Source organism: Xyrauchen texanus, chromosome 44 (assembly GCF_025860055.1).
Source record: "Xyrauchen texanus isolate HMW12.3.18 chromosome 44, RBS_HiC_50CHRs, whole genome shotgun sequence".
Lineage (NCBI taxonomy): Eukaryota > Metazoa > Chordata > Actinopteri > Cypriniformes > Catostomidae > Xyrauchen > Xyrauchen texanus.
This window is the reverse complement of record NC_068319.1, coordinates 18,607,776-18,629,232: the sequence shown is the minus strand read 5'-3', so window position 1 is coordinate 18,629,232 and position 21,457 is coordinate 18,607,776. Positions and strand designations below refer to the sequence as shown.

At 38.6% G+C, this 21,457-nt stretch overlaps 1 protein-coding gene and 1 long non-coding RNA gene across 3 annotated transcripts in view; one reads left to right on the top strand and one right to left on the bottom strand.

Annotated features, from left to right (window-relative positions):
* The window catches only part of LOC127636514 (uncharacterized), a 34,921-nt gene extending 16,562 nt beyond the window's left edge, over positions 1-18,359 (top strand). For both annotated transcript variants that reach the window (XM_052117051.1, XM_052117049.1), the window contains exons 8-21: positions 2,503-2,856; positions 3,993-6,538; positions 6,932-7,058; positions 7,339-7,444; positions 8,358-8,563; positions 11,060-11,175; positions 11,328-11,396; positions 11,535-11,683; positions 11,947-12,061; positions 12,290-12,477; positions 12,607-12,748; positions 14,263-14,389; positions 14,491-14,661; positions 16,657-18,359. In XM_052117051.1, the coding sequence (XP_051973011.1) occupies positions 2,503-2,856; positions 3,993-6,538; positions 6,932-7,058; positions 7,339-7,444; positions 8,358-8,563; positions 11,060-11,175; positions 11,328-11,396; positions 11,535-11,683; positions 11,947-12,061; positions 12,290-12,477; positions 12,607-12,748; positions 14,263-14,389; positions 14,491-14,661; positions 16,657-16,680 (4,440 nt within the window). In that variant the 3' untranslated portion in view covers positions 16,681-18,359. The remainder of the gene's footprint in view (positions 1-2,502; positions 2,857-3,992; positions 6,539-6,931; positions 7,059-7,338; positions 7,445-8,357; positions 8,564-11,059; positions 11,176-11,327; positions 11,397-11,534; positions 11,684-11,946; positions 12,062-12,289; positions 12,478-12,606; positions 12,749-14,262; positions 14,390-14,490; positions 14,662-16,656) is intronic.
* A 1,494-nt stretch (positions 18,360-19,853) lies between these two features.
* Positions 19,854-21,050, bottom strand: LOC127636279 (uncharacterized). The gene is made up of 4 exons (XR_007969568.1): positions 20,878-21,050; positions 20,641-20,776; positions 20,379-20,519; positions 19,854-20,160 (listed from the first exon to the last, which is right to left on the bottom strand). It is a non-coding gene; the product is annotated as an uncharacterized LOC127636279 (long non-coding RNA).
* Positions 21,051-21,457: the final 407 nt, after the last annotated feature.

Here is a 21,457-nt window from a genome sequence, read left to right as displayed (position 1 = left end):
GCATCCGCTTCCAGTGGGGGGCTCTACGCTGGGGCCGAGGACTAAGCTGGGGCTGTGGCAGAGCCGCCTGGGTCTTTGCTGCCTTAGGTGAACGCCCTTGGCAAGCAGACGAGGTATAGGATCTTGAACCACGCCGGGGCAAGATGTGCTGTGTTGCCTCCATCTGCTTCTTCACTGCTGAGAACTGCTGGGCAAAGTCCTCAATGGTGTCGCCGAATAGGTCGATCTGGGAGATGGGCACGTTGAGAAAGCAAACATATCGACCAGATTCAGCCACAGGTGGCGCTCCTGGATCACCAAAGTGGACATCGCCTGCCCAAGTGCTCGTGCTGTGACCTTCGTCGCCCGGAGGGTGAGGTCGGTCACCGAGCACATCTCCTGCATCACATCGGGATCAGGACTACTTAGCTTTTTTAGTGCCTTGGCCTGGTGGACTTGCAGGAGGGCCATGGCATGCAGAGCGGAGGTGGCCTGGTCACCAGAGACGACATAGTCCTACAGGCCCTTGAGGGGAGTGCTGGACGTTCCCGCCAGGTGGCGGCGTTTTTCGGGCACAGGTGCACCGTAACTTCCTCATCCACATGGATGTCCGTGTACCCATGGGCCGCCCCACCATCAAGGGTAGTGAGAGCGGATGAACCAGAAGTCGGGATAGGGCAGAGAAAGGTATCCTCCACGACCTCATCAGTTCGTCGTGCACTTCATAGGAGGAAAGTGTCGGGGGGGGGTTGCAGGAACCAGTCATCTAGTCGCAAGGGCTCAGGGGAGGGTGGAGGGTTCCTGTCCAGCCCCATACTTGCGGCGGCCCGGGAAAGCAAGGCGGTCAGCTCTGCATCAGCCTCAGACTGGTGGGTAGACCCGAAGGTGGCAGCCCAGTTGGGTCCTCGGTGTCCGACATCGCCAGTGAGCTCTCCAATGCAGTGATCAAGAACTCATCCTGCTCATGAGCTCTGAAAGAGTCGTTAAGCTGGCCATGAAGCGAGTTGGTCTCATCTCGGAACTCGACGGGGGCAAACGAGGTCCTGGGTAATGGGAGGACTGCGGGGATTTACCCGGCAGTGCTGCGCCCATAGGAGTCCCCAAATCTCCTCCAGCGCCAGCTGGGCCAGCCTCGTACCCATAGGTAGAAGGCCCAGTTTGGCCGCAACCACAACGTTGCCATGGTCAGGTTCTAGCAATGAGAACATGAACCATCCGCGAATGCTGCCTCAGTGTGATTACGGCCCAGACACGTGAGGCAGCGCCTGTGGCCGTCGCAGGCAGAGAGATAACGACCGCATCCAGGAATTACACAGAGACAGAAAAGCATCTTTAAAAAGACGTTCATGTCAATGTGTTTGATCGATTAGAGAAAATATACTCTTTAGAAGGAACGTACACTATTATAGCACTGTCGAAGTGCCCAGGGGCGTACTCTGCACTGGTCGTGCAGAAGGAGAGAAAGGCGCTGGAATGCACCGTATATCCATCAACATATGCTTCTTTCGAGTTGAATGGACCGGCAGTGGAATTCAGCTCGATGACACACAACCGCTCCGAAGAATTAATCTGAATTAGTGGTTGCGAGCCAGCTCCTTTTATACCCGTATGTCAGGGGGAGTGGCATTTAAATTCCAGTCACCAATTCTCATTGGCCTTTTCTCAATGATCAGAGGTGTTTGGGGATCCCAAGAGGGACCCTAGCGTCACTGCATCAACACAATGTTGAGTGAGTGAGTGACAGAAGGGGAACTAAAATTAATTGAAAAACTAAACCTAAAACTAACAAACACAGTTGGTAAAATAACTGAAACTAAACTAAATAACAATTTGAAATGGAAAACTAAATAAAAAAACAAAATTAAAAACTCAAAACTATTATAACCTTGGTGCCAACCCATGCCTTAAATGTAATTAATAAAACCTTAAAATCAACCATAAGGTGAATTGTTAAAGAAGTTAAATCTGTAGAAATATGATTTAAACCTAGTTCATATTAAAAAATTAGCTGCAGTGTTTTGCACTGATTGTAGCTGTGCTAAAGTATGTTCATTTAAAGTTGCAATTATCTTGGTGAGACTAAATAAATGCATGTAAACTTAACAAAAAAGAAATGTCCCTTTTTCACGGCACTGTATTTTAAAGATAATTTTGTAAAAATCCAAATAACTTTACAGATCTTTATTGTTTTCCATGGTTGTACAATGAACCATAAACAATTAATGAACATTTACCTGTGGAACATTCTTTAAGACACTAACAGCTTACAGATGGTACAGAAAAACTTAGGACACTAAAGAGACCTTTCTACTGACTCTTTTTTTCATGAAAGAAAAATTACTCACTTTAGTTTTAAGACACTCCATATCTCTGTCTGCCTCTCTTACTTTTATTTTTCATTATCAGGGTCACAGTCTCTTTTTTTTCTCCATTTTTGTTGTTCCCAACCCAAAATGTATTTATGATTTACAAAGTTTACACAGTAATGGTCATAATTTGTTTTATCTTTCTCTTCTTTAAAAGGAGTCCAGTCATTCAGGCATAAAAGATCACACCTTCAGACCCCATTCCTTCCTCTCACCGCCTAACAGTAGCCCCAATCAAGGCTACCACAGCAAGAAACCCACTAAGCAGGGGCCATCCCATCATCCGGTGCAAAATTCAGGCCCCCATCCACGTGGGGCCAAAGGGGGCTGTGATTTACCATCACCAGCAAACCTCACCAGTGTGCCTTACAGTCAGCAGCACCAGCTCCCTTCTTCACAGAGGCACACCGGCTCCTCCAGAAGCCCAGTCACCTCAGTACCTCAACCCAGATTCAACACAGCACAGCCTGGCTGGAAAACACAGAGCCGATCTGGAAAACATGACAATAGTGTAAATATCTAAGGATTATGAGTGGCCGATTTAAGCAAAATTTTAGATCACAATATTTTTAGAAAGTTTTGGTCGATAATTAAATGTATCACAACATACATTTTTTTATGAATAATTATTCAAAAGTTAATATTTTAGTTAGACAAGTTAAACAATGTCCAAAGCAATGGTAAATCTGCTAGTCCATTGCAAATAGACAACTTTAACAGTAGATAACTAATTGGTTACATAATATTTCATCTTAAAATCTTGTATTCTACTCTTTGTGGTTTGTTAATCCATGCAAAAAAACAAACAAAAAAAACGGGTGTCTCTCTTTTAAGTTTAACATAAGTGTTTGTTTTGATTCTCAAGCAAACCCCTCCATCCATATTTGCTTTGGATTTGGCCTTCATTTGGATAATGGGAAGCTTTTTGGAGACTATATACTAGATTTAAATACATGGTTGACAAAGGTGTTATTTAATCATTCCTGAGGTAATTTACTCAGTGTGATTGGTTCTCTCTCCATGCTTTCGGCAGGACAGGCATTTGATGGGGAGTGTTGAGTTACAAAAATGATGCATTTGCGTACATTTAAATGGCACCTCATGCATCACAACAGGTTTAATGACAGTGACATAAAAAATTATTGTTTCTTGCATTTCTTGCTATTCACTTCAAACCTGCCTTAATGCATCTTGAGACGTTATATTTCAATGTACTTACCATTTTTGAAACACAACAGCCCAGGTAGCCTACCCCTTAATTTTACATTGTATGTAAAACATAAAAAATATCTGTTCTACATAAAAATTTTAAACAAAGCTAAATTGCTCCCTTTTTGATATGAGGCTGAATAAATTGTCCCTTTAAAATGTATTCCCAGTTTTCAAAGAACTAGTGTTGGCCTCACACAACATGCCTATGGACTAAGTGGAAATTCTTGGCCAGAGTAAACTTGAAAGTGGACTAGTCTTTATACCAATAGTTGGTTACCAATGTGTGGATACCCTAGATTATCAAAGAACGAAATCAATATCAAGCTAAAAGTAAAAGCAGAAAAGATTACATTTCAAAAAGACAATCACACGTTTGCATGCATTTGTGTTTTATTTCAGATTGAATATTTTGGCATTATTTGTTTTTCTGTACAGGAGACAGTGCATAACGCCTCTGGCTTGGAGTTCCAGGAGTCTTTGGGCGTGGAGAAAAAACGACCAAGCGCAACCAAACACAGTAGCCGTCAACGCAGTCCCATCGAGCCACACAGTAGCACAGAGGGTAGGATGAGTGTTCATACTGGGAGAGATTGTACCGAATGGAGGTGTCCAGAGACCGGGTTAAAGAAACACAATCAGAGAGACATAGACCCTTCCTCTGAGCCTGCCTCTCAGACCTCAGACAGGGGTCAAAGGGCAAAAAGATCAGAGAGGTCAGAAATGAAGAAGAGCAGGCACTCTAAACACCAGCCTGGATTTGAATCCACCCACAAGAGCCCCCTTAGCAAGCTGGATATTGAACTCTTAAAACACATTCAGGCCAAGAGGAGGCACAGGGAACATGTAAAGAGGAAGGAGAGAAAGGAGGAGGGAGAACTGATGGATGCAACAGAACGGATGGAGAAAAGACTGGAGGAAAGGAAAAAGAAAAAAATGAGGGAAGGAAGAAAGGGACATGACAAGAAAAACATGCATCAAAATGGGAAGAAGTTAGGACTGAAGAAAAGAAGAGCAAAAGAGGAAAATAAAGCAGAGAGGAAACCTTATTTAGGAACTTTTGATCCTGATGATTCTGAGTCTCTCCTGAATGACCCACCATCACTTTATTTCCAACTCAGAGAAGAGGAAGAGTTCTCTCAACATACCTCAGGATTAATACCAACCTCTACATCTCCTCCCATCAATAATAACCATTGTTCTTCATGCCAACCAACCCTTGCAGCCAATACTAAAGCCTTAGAGCTTGATGACAAATCAGACTTGGTTTTAGAGCCTGACCATGTAGACACTAGTGATTATGACAATGTAGAGATACAGGAAATCCATGACATTGATGTATCCAAACCCACTGTTTCTGATAAGCCAAAGGTTGGTGGAGAAAAACCCATCAATAACAAGGAGGGAATTCTTAGGGAAACAGTGGTCCATCATGCTCCAGACCTCCTCCCAGCTCACTGCAGCTATAGCGAGGAGCTTCTTCGGTTGGATCCACCAACAAGCCCCCCTGTTCTGAGCTGGCAGGGCTCACCTGTGTCATATTTGGATGATGATGATGAAGATGGCAAAGAGGAAGATATGATTGGAGTACTAAGGAGGCCAGTGCTACAGCCCAGTCCAACACATTCATCACCACTACTAGAAACAATGGAGATCAACACTGGGGTTGACTATTGTCACAGTGACCTGGCCAAGCTATATGGCCTCCCAGAGACCTCAAAAGCAATGGAGGCCGAGGAAGAGGACAATGAAAAGCAAGAGGGTGAGCAAAAAGATAGTAGTCCTGAAGCATCAAACTCTCAGCCCAACAAACCACACCTGCACCAAATGGACACATTCAAGTCGCCAAACTCAGCAATGGGTAGCCATAGGTACACATACAGGGGTGGGCCATTTGGTCGGCCTCCCCCTAGTGCTTTAGTGGGTGTGAAATACTCCTCATCTCTGTCATTGGGTCCAGAGATCCATCCTCCATGTCAGCACAGTCCACCTTCTACATCTCCAACTCACGATATCCCAGATCAGGTCACACCACCACTTATCCAGACCTCAGAGGAAGACAAAAAGAGAGAAACCAAGGAAGAAAGAGAAGTTACAAAGGCAAACAAGGAAGAAAGAGAGAAAATAGAAAAGGAAGACCGAGAGGTCCAGAAAGTGGATGAACAAATGAAGATCAGAGGATTTGAATCATCTGAACCCATCTCAACCCGCACGTCACTAGAGAAGGAGCATCTGATGTCTGCTGCCACCCTGCAAGCTAAACTAGCACATAGCTGTGAGCTACTATTAAATCAAATCTCCAGCCCTGTGTCAAAGGCCATAAAAGTAAGCATGCCCAAGTCCACTGAGAAAAAATTGGAACCAGTCAGACGGAAAGATCAAGTGAGGAATCAAAAGAGGAAAGTTGGTAAGACTGTGAAAGGTCAGGAAAAGACCAACACAAGAGACAATAAAAAGCAAAAGGTGATGAATGAGGTAGAGACAAAGAGTGAAGCTTCATCTCTGAACTCACCCCTAATATCATCACCCTCTGATGGTTCAGATAAGCAACTGATGGAGTTTAGAACCAAACAGGTCATTTTAGACCATCAAAACTACAAGAAAGATTTAGTAGCAGAACCTAAAGAATTAGAGAAAGAAAAGGGGATAAATGTTAAAAACGAGAGTATCAAAGAAGACACAGTAAAAGTGGGAACAACTAGCACCATGGCAACCTCCACACCATCAACTACATCTATTGCAATGGACACTCAAACCTCCTGTACTCTCAGTGCCTCTGGCAGACCTCCACTACTGGACCGGGTCAATCTCCTAAAGTTACAGGCTTTGTCTAATATTCCACTGAAAGAGCTGAAGATTCGGTTGATCAAGGTTGAGAGTGGAGATCGGCAGACCTTCATTGCCTCAGAGATTGAGCAGAGGAGTGTGCCTCTCAAAACCATCAACATCAGAAACACTGCCACTGAGGTCATACAAGCCTGCAAGTAAGTTCACATCTGACCTTTTGGCCTCAAAGTATTTTAGATTGGATTCGTTATGAGTGTGCCTTTTTTGAAAAATATGAACCATAGCTACTTTTCCACCATCAAGCCGAATGGTTTTGAGCATAGTGAGTAACAGTTCCATTAGCGTTTGCATTTGAGCAAAGTTTGGTACGATAAAATTACAAACAGTCCTCACCATGGTTATCTAACCATACTCAATCGTATTGGCAGAATGCCTTTAGTACATGGCGACACATGATTGGTCACTTGCCCAGTCAGTTCATTCTAAACCTGATTTCGCAGCACCACAGTGAAAAAGAAACCATAACAGTGCCAACTTTTACTTTTTTCATGCCATTGCATTAACACAGACACTCTCCATTTCTGTGACAGAGGGGCGAACATCAAGAGCAAGTTTCAGGAGTCTTACCTGCTGCCTGCATTCTCAGTGAAGCCTGTTCTGTACAGTGAGACCCCCATTCCCAGAGAGAAGCTTAACCCTCCAACACCAAGCATATATGTGAGTGCAAGCAAATACAAGTAAAAGTATAATATATTAATGTAATTTGTCTGTATGGACATTAAATTGAAGCACAAACATGGACCATAAACAAGATTCTGGTAGCAGATATCTATTACATGTGGATCAGTGAATTAAGGCTAACAATTTAAGTTGTTTTGTTTGTTTGTGTGTGTGTGTGTGTGTGTGTGTGTGTGTGTGTGTGTGTGTGTGTGTGTGTGTGTGTGTGTGTGTGTGTGTGTGTGTGTGTGTGTGTGTGTGTGTGTGTGTGTATTCCTAGCTGGAGAGTAAGAGAGATGCATTCTCTCCTGTACTACTGCAATTTTGTACAGACCCTAAAAATGCCGTTACAGTCATCAGAGGACTCGCCGGATCCCTCCGTCTCAGTGAGTTAACACAGTTGCACACAGTCACAGACCAAAAACAGTTAAGTCATGTAAATTCTAAGGAACATTTAGCATGTTAATGTGGGTATGACATATTGATAGGATATTGGTCTTGGCAGACTAGATCTGCTGCTGCAGAGCAAGTACGGAGACTTGCAACTGCTAGAACATACACAGACATACTGAGTTAGGCATGTTGACATGCTGCTGCTGCTGCACAATTACACAAACTGCAAGACACACTGCATCGAGCATGTAGGAAATGCTGCTGCACAGATCTAGACCAGTGAAGCTGGGGTGGAGCTGGGTTTCAGAGACAAGAAATCTCACAGCGTGCTGCAGTGAAACTGGCTGATCTGCAAAACTGAGCTATTTACATGTTAGACACAGAAACAGACTCAAGTTGATTGGCTACCCGATTATATGTCAAAGAACCAATCATCTTACACCATGCGAGCCGATTGGCTTAACAGGTCACATGTAAGCGAGATAATTGGCTAACAGATAGCAAGTTCGAAGATTCTATTATCTTGTGCCACATAAAGTTACATGGCTGAACTTTAGTCATTTAGAAAAACAAAACAGGAATTAGTGAATTTAAAAGAGGTCTGATGGCAGCTTATCAGTATAGACCCTTTCACACATGCAACCAGGTAAATTACAGGAAAATTGTTGGGTTGCATTTACTGGTAAATGTACCACATGTGCTGTTCACACGTATCATCATAACTGACATTTATAGGTACTAATGATACAACTTCTTATTAAGTAACACTTCCAGGGCAAAATTTACCAGTATTTCAAAATGGTCATGTTCACACATGACCTCTGTCTTGAAAATTCCAGTCAATTTTCTGTAAAATATTGTATGTAAACATAATAAAACAAAAATTAAATGTTCTATTCTCATTAGATCTGGGTCTGTTCTCCACTAAGTCGCTGGTGGAGGCTAATGCAGAGCATGCAGTGGAAGTAAGGACTCAGGTTCAGCAGCCAGCAGATGAGAACTGGAACCACTCGGGATCCGCCCAGACCTGGCCCTGCGAGAGCAGCAGATCTCACACCACCATTGCAAAATATGCACAGTACCAAGCATCCAGCTTCCAGGAGAGCTTACAGGTAAAAGCCGTTACCAAGAGTGCCTGAACGGTAACGGAAGAAAAAAAACACCCTTGAGTGGAGTACAATCTGTTAAGTATCGAGAATTCTTGATGGGGGAAAAAAAATTAGGATGCCATCATAACGTTCCGATGGGGTTGCCAACTTTCTACCATCCAAATACGGGACTTTCCAGCTTTAAATACGGGACTTTTTCTTTCAGCTAGGCTCCGCTAGCACAACTGTTAAAGGGGTCCACCTAGATCTTGTTTACATAGGAAAACAAATAGACCACGAAGAACCAAATTTCTATCAATCTTCACTTTTAATAAACACTACATTTTGCCAAAAGAACGAAGCTGCAATCAATGGAGAATAACAATATTTTTCTTTTAAAGCATTTTCTTCCCATAATTAAGCTTAAACCTTTTACATTTTTAACCTCCTGAGACCCAAGCATGAGTGCTGTGTGCGTTTCCTTTTTGATTTGTAACTAGTAGCACCCTTATAAACAAGCACAAAATAAAAAAAAGTTTTTCCTAAAAATGAATGTCTAAATGAATTTTCCTAAAAATGAATGTCCTAAAAATGAATTTCCTAAAAATGAATGACAGTGGGACAACATTGTGAAATTTTAAATAACACTATAGAAAACTATAGAAATACTTTTTTTTATCAAATTGTTTATTATGTTTCCAGCTGTGTTGGTTATTCATGTTTTTGAGACGTTACAGACATCACAGCTGATTTTCATCCAATCACTGCCAACCATGTTAAAATAAAATGTTGCATTATTAAATTCTGAATCTATGTACTGATTACCATTGTCCCATGTCTGCCAAACATGTTAAGTGGTCCAAATGTTACAAATGACCCACAGATGTGTTAATGTTGAAAGTTATTTGAAATAACGCAATAATATCTTTTCTACTTTTAATGTCCCAAAATCCTTGTATGTGGACATCATGTTTATCAGGGTGCATACGCATGAAAAATTTATGGATTTTTTAAAGCAGCATATCTTACCAGAGATTTCTTACCAGAGGCACTTTTGTTGCCGTTGCGTCCGTAGGAGGACTTCAAGGAAATCGACGGCATGCTGTTGTGTCACGTGACTTGGTGCGACAGAACTTAACCCTTTAAATGACAGTCTAGAGTCTTGTGAACAGTATTCAGTCGGGTTTTTTTTTTTTCATTTAAATTATGCGTTGTGTATAGGGAAGCCAAAATACAATGTCCACTCATGTGGACGTGGGGTCGCATGAGGTTAAAACTCAATGAACCGGCTTTCTGTTTAAAACTGGGGTCATCAGTTTGTAGTACATGACTTATGTGTTAAAAATAATATATGCATATCACAAAAATTTGGGCCATTGTCTCGGTACATTGTTTTTAGCAACCATGCATTACAGTGGATTTCAATGGGAGATTGTTAACATGAAATAGTGTATTTCTCCTTGGATTACGGTGTCATTGGTTTGGCAGTAAATAGGGTTTATCACAAGGGAAATTCAAGGAAACAAGAAAATCAAACAAAAGCATTTTAACTAAACATGTACCCTATTGTACATTTGTACTTAAAATGCAGCAGTTTTTCTCACCGTCATTTAGCAGAGTCTCTCTTCCTGAAAGAGCACTGACATATGCAATGCGATGTCATGCCATAAATTACTTGGAATCACAATGGTGAGAAACAATTATCATGCACTTGAATGCTCTATGTTTGACAAAATTCTCCAGCTTCTGACTGAAAACACATCAGAAAACATGTGCTGATTGTCATTTATCTTTCCACCAGCCCCTCGTTTAACAGGCGATATCTCACACAACTCCTGCGTGTGTGTTTCAGGTACATTTCTCTCGGTTTGTGAAACATTCTCAGCAGTTTGGTTTAAGACGCTAAAATACAGGACAAACGGCATCCCGTATGAATTTCATATGGAACGCAATTTTGTTCCATCAAATATGGGATGATTCTGTGTTATACGGGACGGTTGGCAACCCTAATTCAGTCCCCCCCCCAGCCTTATAGCTTAAGGCTATCTGATTATCCTGCTCTTCTATCTGATTAACCTACTTAGCTTAGCATAAGGCTAACTAGCTACCCTGCTAGCATAGCACTAACTGGATAGCCTGTTAGCTTAGTGCTAACTGATTTTCCTGCTCTCCAAGCATACCCAACACAAGTTACTACACTTAATCGTAGTAATATTCAGTGTAATTTGATCACTACAAGCGGCTATTCCTTGTGGTCTAAGGGGGACTGGATTCTACGGGCAGACTAAATCTTTCACGTCACCACCTCACCCAGTGAAGTCATATTAAGAATTATTGACAAATTATTATTTGCAATGTCCCTTGTCCTCACCTCAGGGGAAGGGCATAGAAGTTTGATGTTGCTGAGGGTCCAGGCAATCGCCTGGGAATGGAGGCTAGGTACAAACAAGCACTTGTCATAAATCCACCCACAAACTAAGTTCCTTAAATCTAAAATGTTGTTCTCTGTCTATATTTTAGGAAGAAAAAGACAGTGAAGATGAGGATGAGGAAGACAAATCAGAGAACAAAGATGTGACAGAATCCAGCCCACAAGTCAACATTGGGTCTTCAACAACCACCACCGCCATAGACAGGTACGGTCAAACATACAATTCGATTCTCAGGAAATGCTGATAAAATGGTACTGATAGACTGTATAGCTTCAGTGCATTGCAAGATGCTATGGAAAAGGTGAAAAAGCTATTAATAATTGTTGTCTCTGAAATATTCTTTTTTTTTTTTACAGCTCAGAGCAGAAAGCTGTTGGAAAAATCATAAAATTTGGAACCAACATTGACTTGTCTGACCCAAAGAGGTGAGACATTCACTCTTATAGGACTGGTACATAAGATGACACAAGATGTGAAGAATTTCTTTCTCAAATCTCGTTTATATGGGTGTCATTTTAACTTGCAGTAGTGTGAGTTAGAGGACTGTGGTTACTTCTGTGCAGGTGGAAGCCACAGCTGCAGGAGCTGTTGAAGTTACCTGCGTTCATGCGTGTGTCCTCCAGCGGGAACATGCTGAGTCAAGTTGGCCACACTATACTGGGCATGAACACAGTCCAGCTTTACATGAAAGTCCCTGGCAGCCGCACTCCAGGTCAGTGTACATACGTGTGCAAACATATATGTGTTTGTATTATTAACTTTTTGGGAGCTAATCTTTTTTTAACCCTAACCCAAAATAAATATTTTAGTGTTTTTTAATGTGAAACAAGACATGATTTTATACATTTATATATTTATAGGACTGCTTCAGAACTGTGGTCTCTACGAGAATAGTAAAACCAACCATATTCTGCCCCACACAAAATATGGTCATAGAGCTTTTTAAAAACTTAAAGTCTGCCTTCTTCTCTCTAGGACATCAGGAAAATAATAATTTCTGTTCAGTGAACATCAATATTGGCCCTGGAGACTGCGAGTGGTTTTCGGTCCATGAACACTACTGGAAAGCCATCAGTGACTTCTGTGAAAAGTGAGTCTTGGATCACATAAACCCCTTATATTTTAGTTATTTTTATGGCTTTGCACAAAATTTAAGTTAAATTAAAATGTAGGTTAGAATATTTTTTTATAGATATATGCTATGTCATTGGTTGCACACTAGATGTAGAAAGTTGACTACTGGTCTTCATCTTAATGTCATTGATACTGGATCATTTAGAAATGTATCGCTGAAGAGAAACATGCTTTCATGTGTTAGGCATGGTGTGGACTATCTGACTGGCTCATGGTGGCCTGTCCTTGAGGACCTTTATCGTTCAAACATCCCAGTGTATCGCTTCATTCAGAGACCTGGAGACCTGGTGTGGATAAACGCTGGCACAGTTCACTGGGTTCAGGCCGTGGGCTGGTGCAATAACATTGCATGGAACGTGGGTCCTTTAAATGGTGAGCCTGTTCATGACGGTAGAGGGAGCCAAAGACTGCCCAACAGGCAAAGTGTAAATATATTTCGCACATATTTCATATCATGACTTACTAATCTTTGCTTTCATTATGTGTCCATTGTCTTCCCAGCCTATCAATACCAGCTGGCTCTTGAGCGCTTTGAGTGGAATGACATCAAGAAAGTCAAATCTATTGTTCCTATGATTCATGTGTCCTGGAACGTCGCCCGCACAATCAAGATCACAGACCCAGACACATTCAAGATGATTAAGTGAGGGCGGTTTTAAGATATTTGTGTAGAGGAACCAGGGTTGTGTAGTTCTGAATTCAGGGTTCCCACAGTCATGGAAAATGTTAATAAATGAGGGAATTTTTCAATTGTGTTTGCCAGGCCTGTAAATGCCTGGCAAAAAGGAAATTTGTCTGAATCAAAAAAATAAAATCAAAAAATCCTGATCCAGTATTCACAAATGACTGGAAATCTTGTGGAAAAGTCATAGAAATTCTTGGTCAAAAAGTGTGGGAACCCTGATATTTAATTGAGAATACCTTTACAATTCTAAATAAATTCCACATTTTGTATTAAATTTGAATTTATGCAGCGTAAAAGATACAGAAGTGTAATTCATTTTAATTAAAGGAAGTAGAATTACATTGGAATGAAATTCACCTAAATGAAAAACTGATGCAAGTAGTTTTTAATAATAATAATAATAATAATAATACATTCTTAATTTAGAGTATGAATCTCCCATAAACATATTATAATACACACAGCATAAAGGGTCTGTCCACAAATATTAGATGACATTAATAATCAATGTTTGAAATGCCACCTATATAAATTTGTATTTTTTTCATTTATGAAATTAAAGGTATAATTCACCAAAAAAACTCAAATTCTCTCATTATTTACTTAAACTGATAACATCCCAGATGCATTGTCTTTCTTCCTTCTGCTGAATTTTAGAAGAATATTTCAGCTCTGTTGGTTCTCACAATATAAGTGAACTGTGACCATATATTTTAGACTCCAGTGGTTTAATATACTGTATGTCTTCTGAAGCAATCCAATACCTATAATGGGTATAATGGGTATAATGGGTGTGGGTGAGAAACAGATCAATATATAAATCCTTTTTTACTATTAATCTTCACTTTTACTTCAAATGTGAAAGTGAAAGTGGAGATTTATAGTAAAAAATCTTACATATTGATCTGTTTCTCACCCACACCCATTATATCACTTTAGAAGACATGGATTTAACTTTTATGCAACCTTGATGTAGTTTTCGGCATTTCAAATGTCTAGTCATCATTCACTTGCATTCTAAGGACCTGCAGAGCTGAGGTATTATTTAAAAAATCTTTGTTTGTGTTCAGCAGTTGTAAGAAAGTCATACATATCTAGGATGTCATGAGGGTGAGTAAATGATTTCACTTTCATTTTATGGACCATGGCGGAAGAATACTCTGCTCTAATTTACCCCAAATATTTCAAATGTAGCCAAACATGATGCAAACTTACAAAATGGAAACCCAACAACTAAGAAATTATTTATTCTTGAAATATTTGTTGAATAATTTTTTTGTCATTCAAATTCAACATCCTGTGAAGCGTATTCGATTTAATTCAAATTCCAACTCATGACTTAAAAAGTAACCAATTCTTAAATTCTGGATCTTGCTCAACCTTGACAGGCACTTTATTTAAGAAATTGAGACCTACTTCATTCTTGTTCAAACCATATCATAGTTCAGTCTCCTCCGTGTCTCCTCTCTCAGACATTGTCTCCTCCAGTCCATCAAACACATTCAGATTTTGAGGGACCAGCTGGTGTCTTCAGGAAAGAAGATCTCCTATCAGAGCAGAGTGAAGGATGAACCAGCGTACTACTGCAACGAGTGTGATGTGAGAACCACAAACACGTCACTAGAAAATACATCAATGTTAAATAATGTCCTATCATGACACGTTGCTTGTTCTTTACATTTTTGTGACTGTGTGAACAGGTTGAGGTGTTTGACCTGCTGTTTGTAACCAGTGAGAACAGCACTAGGAAGACATATGTAGTTTACTGTGAGCATTGTGCTCGGGGACAGAACCCCAGTCTGTCAAGGGTGGTGGTATTGGAGCAGTACCGCATAGAAGAGCTCATGAACACATACGATAACTTCACCCTGGTGAGACTCTCACAAACACAGTAATATGCAACAAAAAACAGGCTTACATAGCTTGTAGGACAGTCAACACACCATTCCTAACTTTGTATATTGTAAACCAGGGGTGCCCACACTGTTTTGTGTGATGATCTACTTTTAAATGACTCAATAAGAAATACCAACTAAAAAAACACAGTTTCATTTCAAATAAGAAAATGCTTGTTGGGACTACTGCATGTATCCTTACATGGAATTCATCTTCTAATTAATAAAAAAATATATAATAATGTTCAATGTTGATATCCTTCAGTTTTAAAACTAAACCCAAAACACCTACAGCACAATAGATTACAATAGCCAGGGCATTTACCTTATTCTGATGACTTGCACTGAATGGAATCAGACAGTTTTGCCTAATCCGGGCAGTAGCGTCGCAATTTCACGCTCTGTCCTCAGAAGTCCTTGGAAGGCGCGTATACGCAAACCTAGTTGGCATGGCAACTGAATAAACAAAACCTCGCCTGGTCAAGACACAAACTAAAAGGAGTAAATTTTGTGCGATCTACCAGCATTGCCTTTGCGATCGACTGGTAGATCGCGATCAACGTATTGGGCACCCCTGTTGTAAACATTAGGCGCTAATCTCAAAATTGCAAATATAGGCCTATGCCTATGACACTCTGCCCGCTTGACCAGTGTTGGGTGTAATTGCATTACAAAATAATTAGTTACTGTATTGTAATAACTTTTAGGGACAAAAAGTAGTGTAGTGCATTACATTTTATATTCTTGTAATCAGAGTACAGTTATTGACTTTGAATGGAATAATTTCTTTTAAGTACATTACTTGGGTTAAAAATATATCTAAAAAACATTTTATGTATAATACAATTAAAATGTGAATTCATATGTTCATAATGTCTGTTTGCATTTCTCTGACAGCTGAAGGGTGTGCGACAATGAACAAGGAGAAAATAGACATTATTTTGAATTTGTTCAGCGGAAAAACAAAATACTTGTGTTTTAGAAAGTAACTTAAAAGTAAAGTAATTACTGATCACTTCAATGAAAGTAATCACATTACTAAAGTAATCTGATTATAATTTTAGAGGAGTAGTTAATAATTTGTTGAAGATTCCTTTTTTTGTAAATTACCCAACACTGCACTTGACAGATGAACCAAGTCAATTCTTTTAGTAGTTTTAAATATTTTTTCTTTAGTAAACGGGGCTCACTAATGGCACTCAATCATTTGAGAAATTGAGAAATTAACTACACACTAAAAAAAAAATTTAAACGTCCCCTTTAATTTTGAGTAGAAAATGAATTTAAGATTGCACAAAACAAGAAGTTACCAAACGTTACAACAAAATGAACAATAAAATGATGTAAACTTGCAAACAGTGAAACCATATAAACTGCTGGGAACACCAGCTTCCAAAAGTTGAGAAAAATGTACTTATTTGACATGTATTTACCTGTGAAATTTTCTCATTAGCAAATAAATATGACAGGGTTTTCTAGTTTAGGATTAATATGACACATTTAAAAAAAATAACAAACAATCATAAATAATATTTACTCGCAAGTTAGAGCATTATTATTATATTACAAGTTTGAATGAAGAATTTTCTTAATATCTTCAAGTTCATGCTCAAACTAACTCATTCAATGTCTTCAATGTCTTTTCTGCTATCTTCACTACATCACAAAATCTTTTTTTCAGTGCACAATCAGCTTTTGTTAAAAATAACGCAATTTAATTTGATGAAACTTTATTATTAAAATTGAAATGCATAAAACGTAAAAATTTTAAAAATATTTGTGAGTGTATGATAAAATTGAAAATATGTATAGTATGCAATTATAAGGTGATTGATAATTGAATTTTTATTTTGTCTTTCTTTTTCTATGATATATTTCCCTATTATTAATGATCAATTTCACAATGAAACAGCCACATATATCCACACATTTAGCATTTACTGAATATGTTTTGTTTTTGTTTTTTCTCAGTCTCCAATTCCATGCTCTCGGTGAGCTTGATGTCTGAAACTACACAGCCATAACCAAATCTTCCACCCCAAAGCAGCAGCACAAACCTTTTGTTCTCCTTTTTTTTTACCAAAACCACTACTGCAAACATATGAAACAGCCAATCATATCGCTGTTTACATCACATTGTTTACAATATTATCCACAGATGTCTCTCCAGCTCAGTCGTCTTCCCCTCAGCCAGCTACCGATAAGACATCTGATGTAATCGTGTACCTTCGTATAACGTCTCTGATTATAGAATGACTAGAGTGGTGCTCAAGTTAATAAAGTGTAACTTGGCTATCAGGTCATTCATCCACAATGGATAACTGCTGTGAAACTTTTTTTTTTTGTTTGTTTTTTTTATTGTCAACTTGCCGAACATGTGCATTAATTCAGGTACTGATGGAGTTTAATTTTTATGCAAATGGAAGACGATTTCACCAGTCCCATTATTCTTCGTCTTTGGTTTATCTGAGTAAGTGGTGCTTTGATACAATGTATAAGCAGCTGGGGATTTATTCATTTCTCATGGAGCTGTTGACCATTGCATTGGCATTAAGTTTTATTCTGTTGTTTTGGTCATGTCATATTTACAGTACTACAATTCCGATCTTTGTAAATGGTATTTGCATAATTGACTGGGTGCTATTTGTCAAAGGTTTTTCAGAAAAATAAACTTTTTAACAGTCTAGACTAACACCATTTTGGCCTTGTGATTTTACATTTAGACAAAAGGTGAGTTCATAATATTTGATTAAGTAAACTCAGAGCATTAAAAATATCATGTGTAATACAGTATATGTAACAGTTATTCAAAAAATACGGGTTTAATCTAAAACTTATTTGATTGCATTTGTCTGGAAAACCTTGTGTGTTACGTGATAGTTTTTGTACAATAAAAAAAAAATCATTCCTGAAACTTAAACTTGTGGCTTTTAAAGCATTTCTCAGATTTTTTTGGCTTTGGAATTCAAATTCCAGAATTTTTTTAATCATTTAAATATTCTAATTATTCTTTGTTTTGTTTTTTATTTATTCAGTTGTCTTTTTATTTTGTATTTATTGATTGTTTGTGGTGCTCCTATTCTCTAAAACATACGTATTTTGAAAATCTTTCTGTTGTGCTGATGTGTTGAGGCTTACGGGGGGGACGTCTGATTGAAAATGGTGCTGATCCCCCTTCCTCCTGGGTCTCTCTGTCTGTATAATGATCTGTAGGCTTGAAAACATGAATATAAGTAAATCTCACAAGTTGGTGCTTAGAACAGAGTCAGTACACTTTTATGAACAGAATGTCTTTGTACTGTATATTTAACACATTAAATTTGTTTGCTCTATTTTACATGAGGTACAGGATATTGTGACATGTGTATGATTCCAGTCATTCTAGCTGTTATGATTATAATGACCTTTCCCATTTGTATCATTAATGGTCAATTTCAGTGAGAGGTTTCAGATTTGTGTTCCATCAATACCTCTCAAGTTCTCTTTCAGGTTCATTGCCATTTTTGTTTGTTTTACTGTACAAAAATAATTTTAAAAAAAATGATAAAATAGAAAAAATAAATAAATGAAAAAATATTAAGGAACTGAGCCAGACCTGTCTAAAACATTTTGTGATTTTGTGTGTTATAACTGATATAATTATACCTATAAAAAAATAAACTATGATAAATTGACATCTTTGTTTACTTGTGAGTTATTTCTGGATTGGAGGTTGTGTGCAGAAGCGTATTAGAGGAAATGTACAGATTCACTGAGATTTCCCCCTGACTGTAATGTCTCCTGTCTGTCTGTGAAGTGGAAGTTGTGGGCTTTGGAGATCATGGGACAGATGTGATATTTTAGTCACACACCAGCTTTCTCTGCAGACTTAACTGCGGAAATCCTGGCTCCAAGGACAGGAAGACAGGTTTTCCTCTTTTATGACTCTCGGGATAGCTCTCGTTTTTCACCATCCATCCACACTACAACTTAACCCATACAGTGGCCCCAAAAAGTATTTAGACACTTTTGAACACTTAATATCTATATTTTTGTGAAATGTATTGCTTAAAAAAGTGCATGGTATTTTCTTTCAAATAAATGCCAAATGCATTCATGCATGTCTGGCTTAAAGGGTTATTTCATCCAAAAATGAAAATTCTGTCATAATTTACTCACCCTCAGGCCATCTAAGGTTTAATCAATATCTTGTGAAGCGACGTGGATAGCAAAATGTTCTTGGCCCAGACCTGGCTGCATTCTGCCTGTGAGTTTGGCCCACATTCCGTGTGGAATTACAGTCTAAAAACCCTAAAAGCCACTTACCGAATGTAAGAAGTTTCCTCCCCAGCCACACTTATCCTGTTCCCCCAGTATGCAACCGTAAATGGACTACTAACTACTGTGCCAGAATCCCCAGACATCAGCCAGAAAACAGCTAAAAAACTGCCGTTGCCACACCAGAACTCAGCCGCAACATATCCTGTAAATCCCCAGAAAGCAGCCATAATTAAACCAGTTATGCCAAAATCCTCAGATGTCAGCCAGAAAACAGCCTTAACATTACCAAGCCCCATATCCATCCATCCATCCATCGTCAACCGCTTATCCTGTGTACAGGGTCGCGGGCAAGCCCCATATGTAATGCAATATTTTCATATTGCATTACATATGGGGCAAGCCCCATATGTAATGCAATATTTTCATATTTTGTCAAATAAGTGGTAAAAAGCAAAGGTGTAGATAAAAAAACATATATATATATATATATATATATATATATATATATATATAATTCAACATTAAAGCACTCAGATGTCATACAATTGCCAACATAACTGCAACCCTCCTGGGAAAAATGCACATACTCAATCTTTACATAAGTGTGAAAATTTGTAAAGGATAAAAAAAAAATACAAAAGCTGCAGAAAGACAATATAACAAAAGCAAGCAATAAATGTAAAAAATAGTTCAGCATTAAAAAAATAAAACAATATCTAGAGAAAATAGTAAAATATACAAATGTAAACTATGTATTGGATACAATAATATTACAAAAGCAAGCAATAAACACACAAATGATGAACAATCAAATAAGATGCAAAACAACTGAACTGAAAAAAAAAGTACATGTAAAAATTATAAATAAAATAGTTTGTAAAAAATAAATGTTAACCTGATCTGTTAAAAATAAAAGCAATCTAAAAATAAAAGAAACAAGTTTGTAAGCTATCTTTCAAAATGACAAGTAAGGAGGAAGGAGAGAGACAGTGTTTTTTAGGTAGAAGCAAAACAGTTAGTGCATTAGTAGGATTGGGTCATGTGGTCACGAAAGAGATGCGTCTTCAGATGTTTCTTGAAAGTAGCTAGAGAAACAGCTGCCTTGGGTGGAGCTCGGAACATCTTTCCACCAGCGTGGAAAAGTGGAAGACAAAGTCCGAAAAAGTGATTTTGTGCCTCTGTGAGATGGCTCAACTTTGGATTTCTTCTAACAGCCTAGGAGAAGAGCATAGGCTACAAGATTAGTGAAAATACAGATACATTTATTTGTACAGCATGAAATCTAACTCTGAATGAAGAAAGTCTTTAGCACATTCCAAGGACTGGTCGTCCCTCATAACAAAAGTCTAGAACTTTCTATTTCAACAAGCTCATGTCAAGAACGTTCTATATTTAAGGTTAATTCCAGAAATATTTACAACAAATGCACTTACCAATCACACCCCTCTTAAGATCCAGGCTTCTTCCTTTTCACACCTCTCCAGTTGACAATTTTTGCTAAATCTTTTTAATGGTCTGCTTCCTTATTCTTCAGAGTGTGTGTCAAGGCCACTCAACGACCTTACTCCAAGTACCTGATTTTTTTGTAAAAACATGCAGTCAATATTAAGCCAATAATACTAGTGCATGCCTAGCACTAGCACAAAACTTTCCAGATTTGATAGTTAATCAAAAATTCAAAAGGAAATCACCCACCACCGTTCTTGTTTCTGGACTGTATCAAAATAAAGTCCTCAATGGCAAGACGCTTTGCTCCAAATGATTAACAGCTGTGATCTCTGTGATGTTATTTGGTTCTTCCTTTGCTCCATCGTTATTTACGTTATTTACACTGTAATAAGGTTAATATATCACTGTTTCTTGTATATGAGTTATTCTGAAAATATGATGGCAATTGATTGAATGTTATGAAAATAGCCAAAACAAACTTACATCTTGAGGATGCATCAGGTCTTAGCAGGAACTCAGCTCACTGCAGAACTACTTCTGGAGACAGATGAGCTGTTGTGTTGTGATCCGTCAAACGGCAAAGGAGCACTTCTTTTGAATGCTTGTGTTATTTAAGGGAGTTAACACTTATGTGGAACGTAGACCTCCCCATCACACTCATAATCATCAAGCAAGTGCAAGCTTCATCTTTGGGAAAGTAAACACGCAAAACAAGTTATTAAAAAAAGCCTTATTGAACACATACAATACCAATAGCTGCAGTTTAAGATACAAAAGATCAATTTTGCTCATGTACATTAATTGTGAATATTTTAGTTCTAATCTACGGGCAATAAACATCTCTTATGTTGTGAGTCGCCTACAGCTTGCTCACTGGGGTTATTAATACAATTATCATTTAATTATTTTTAAACACTATTAAAAGTCGTATTTTATCTAAATTACACAATGATGATTAATCGACTTTATAGACATTACAGTTTTATCATCTGTTAATGCTGATATTCTGTAAAGCTGCTTTGAAACGATGTGTGTTGTGAAAGGCGCTATACAAATAAAATTG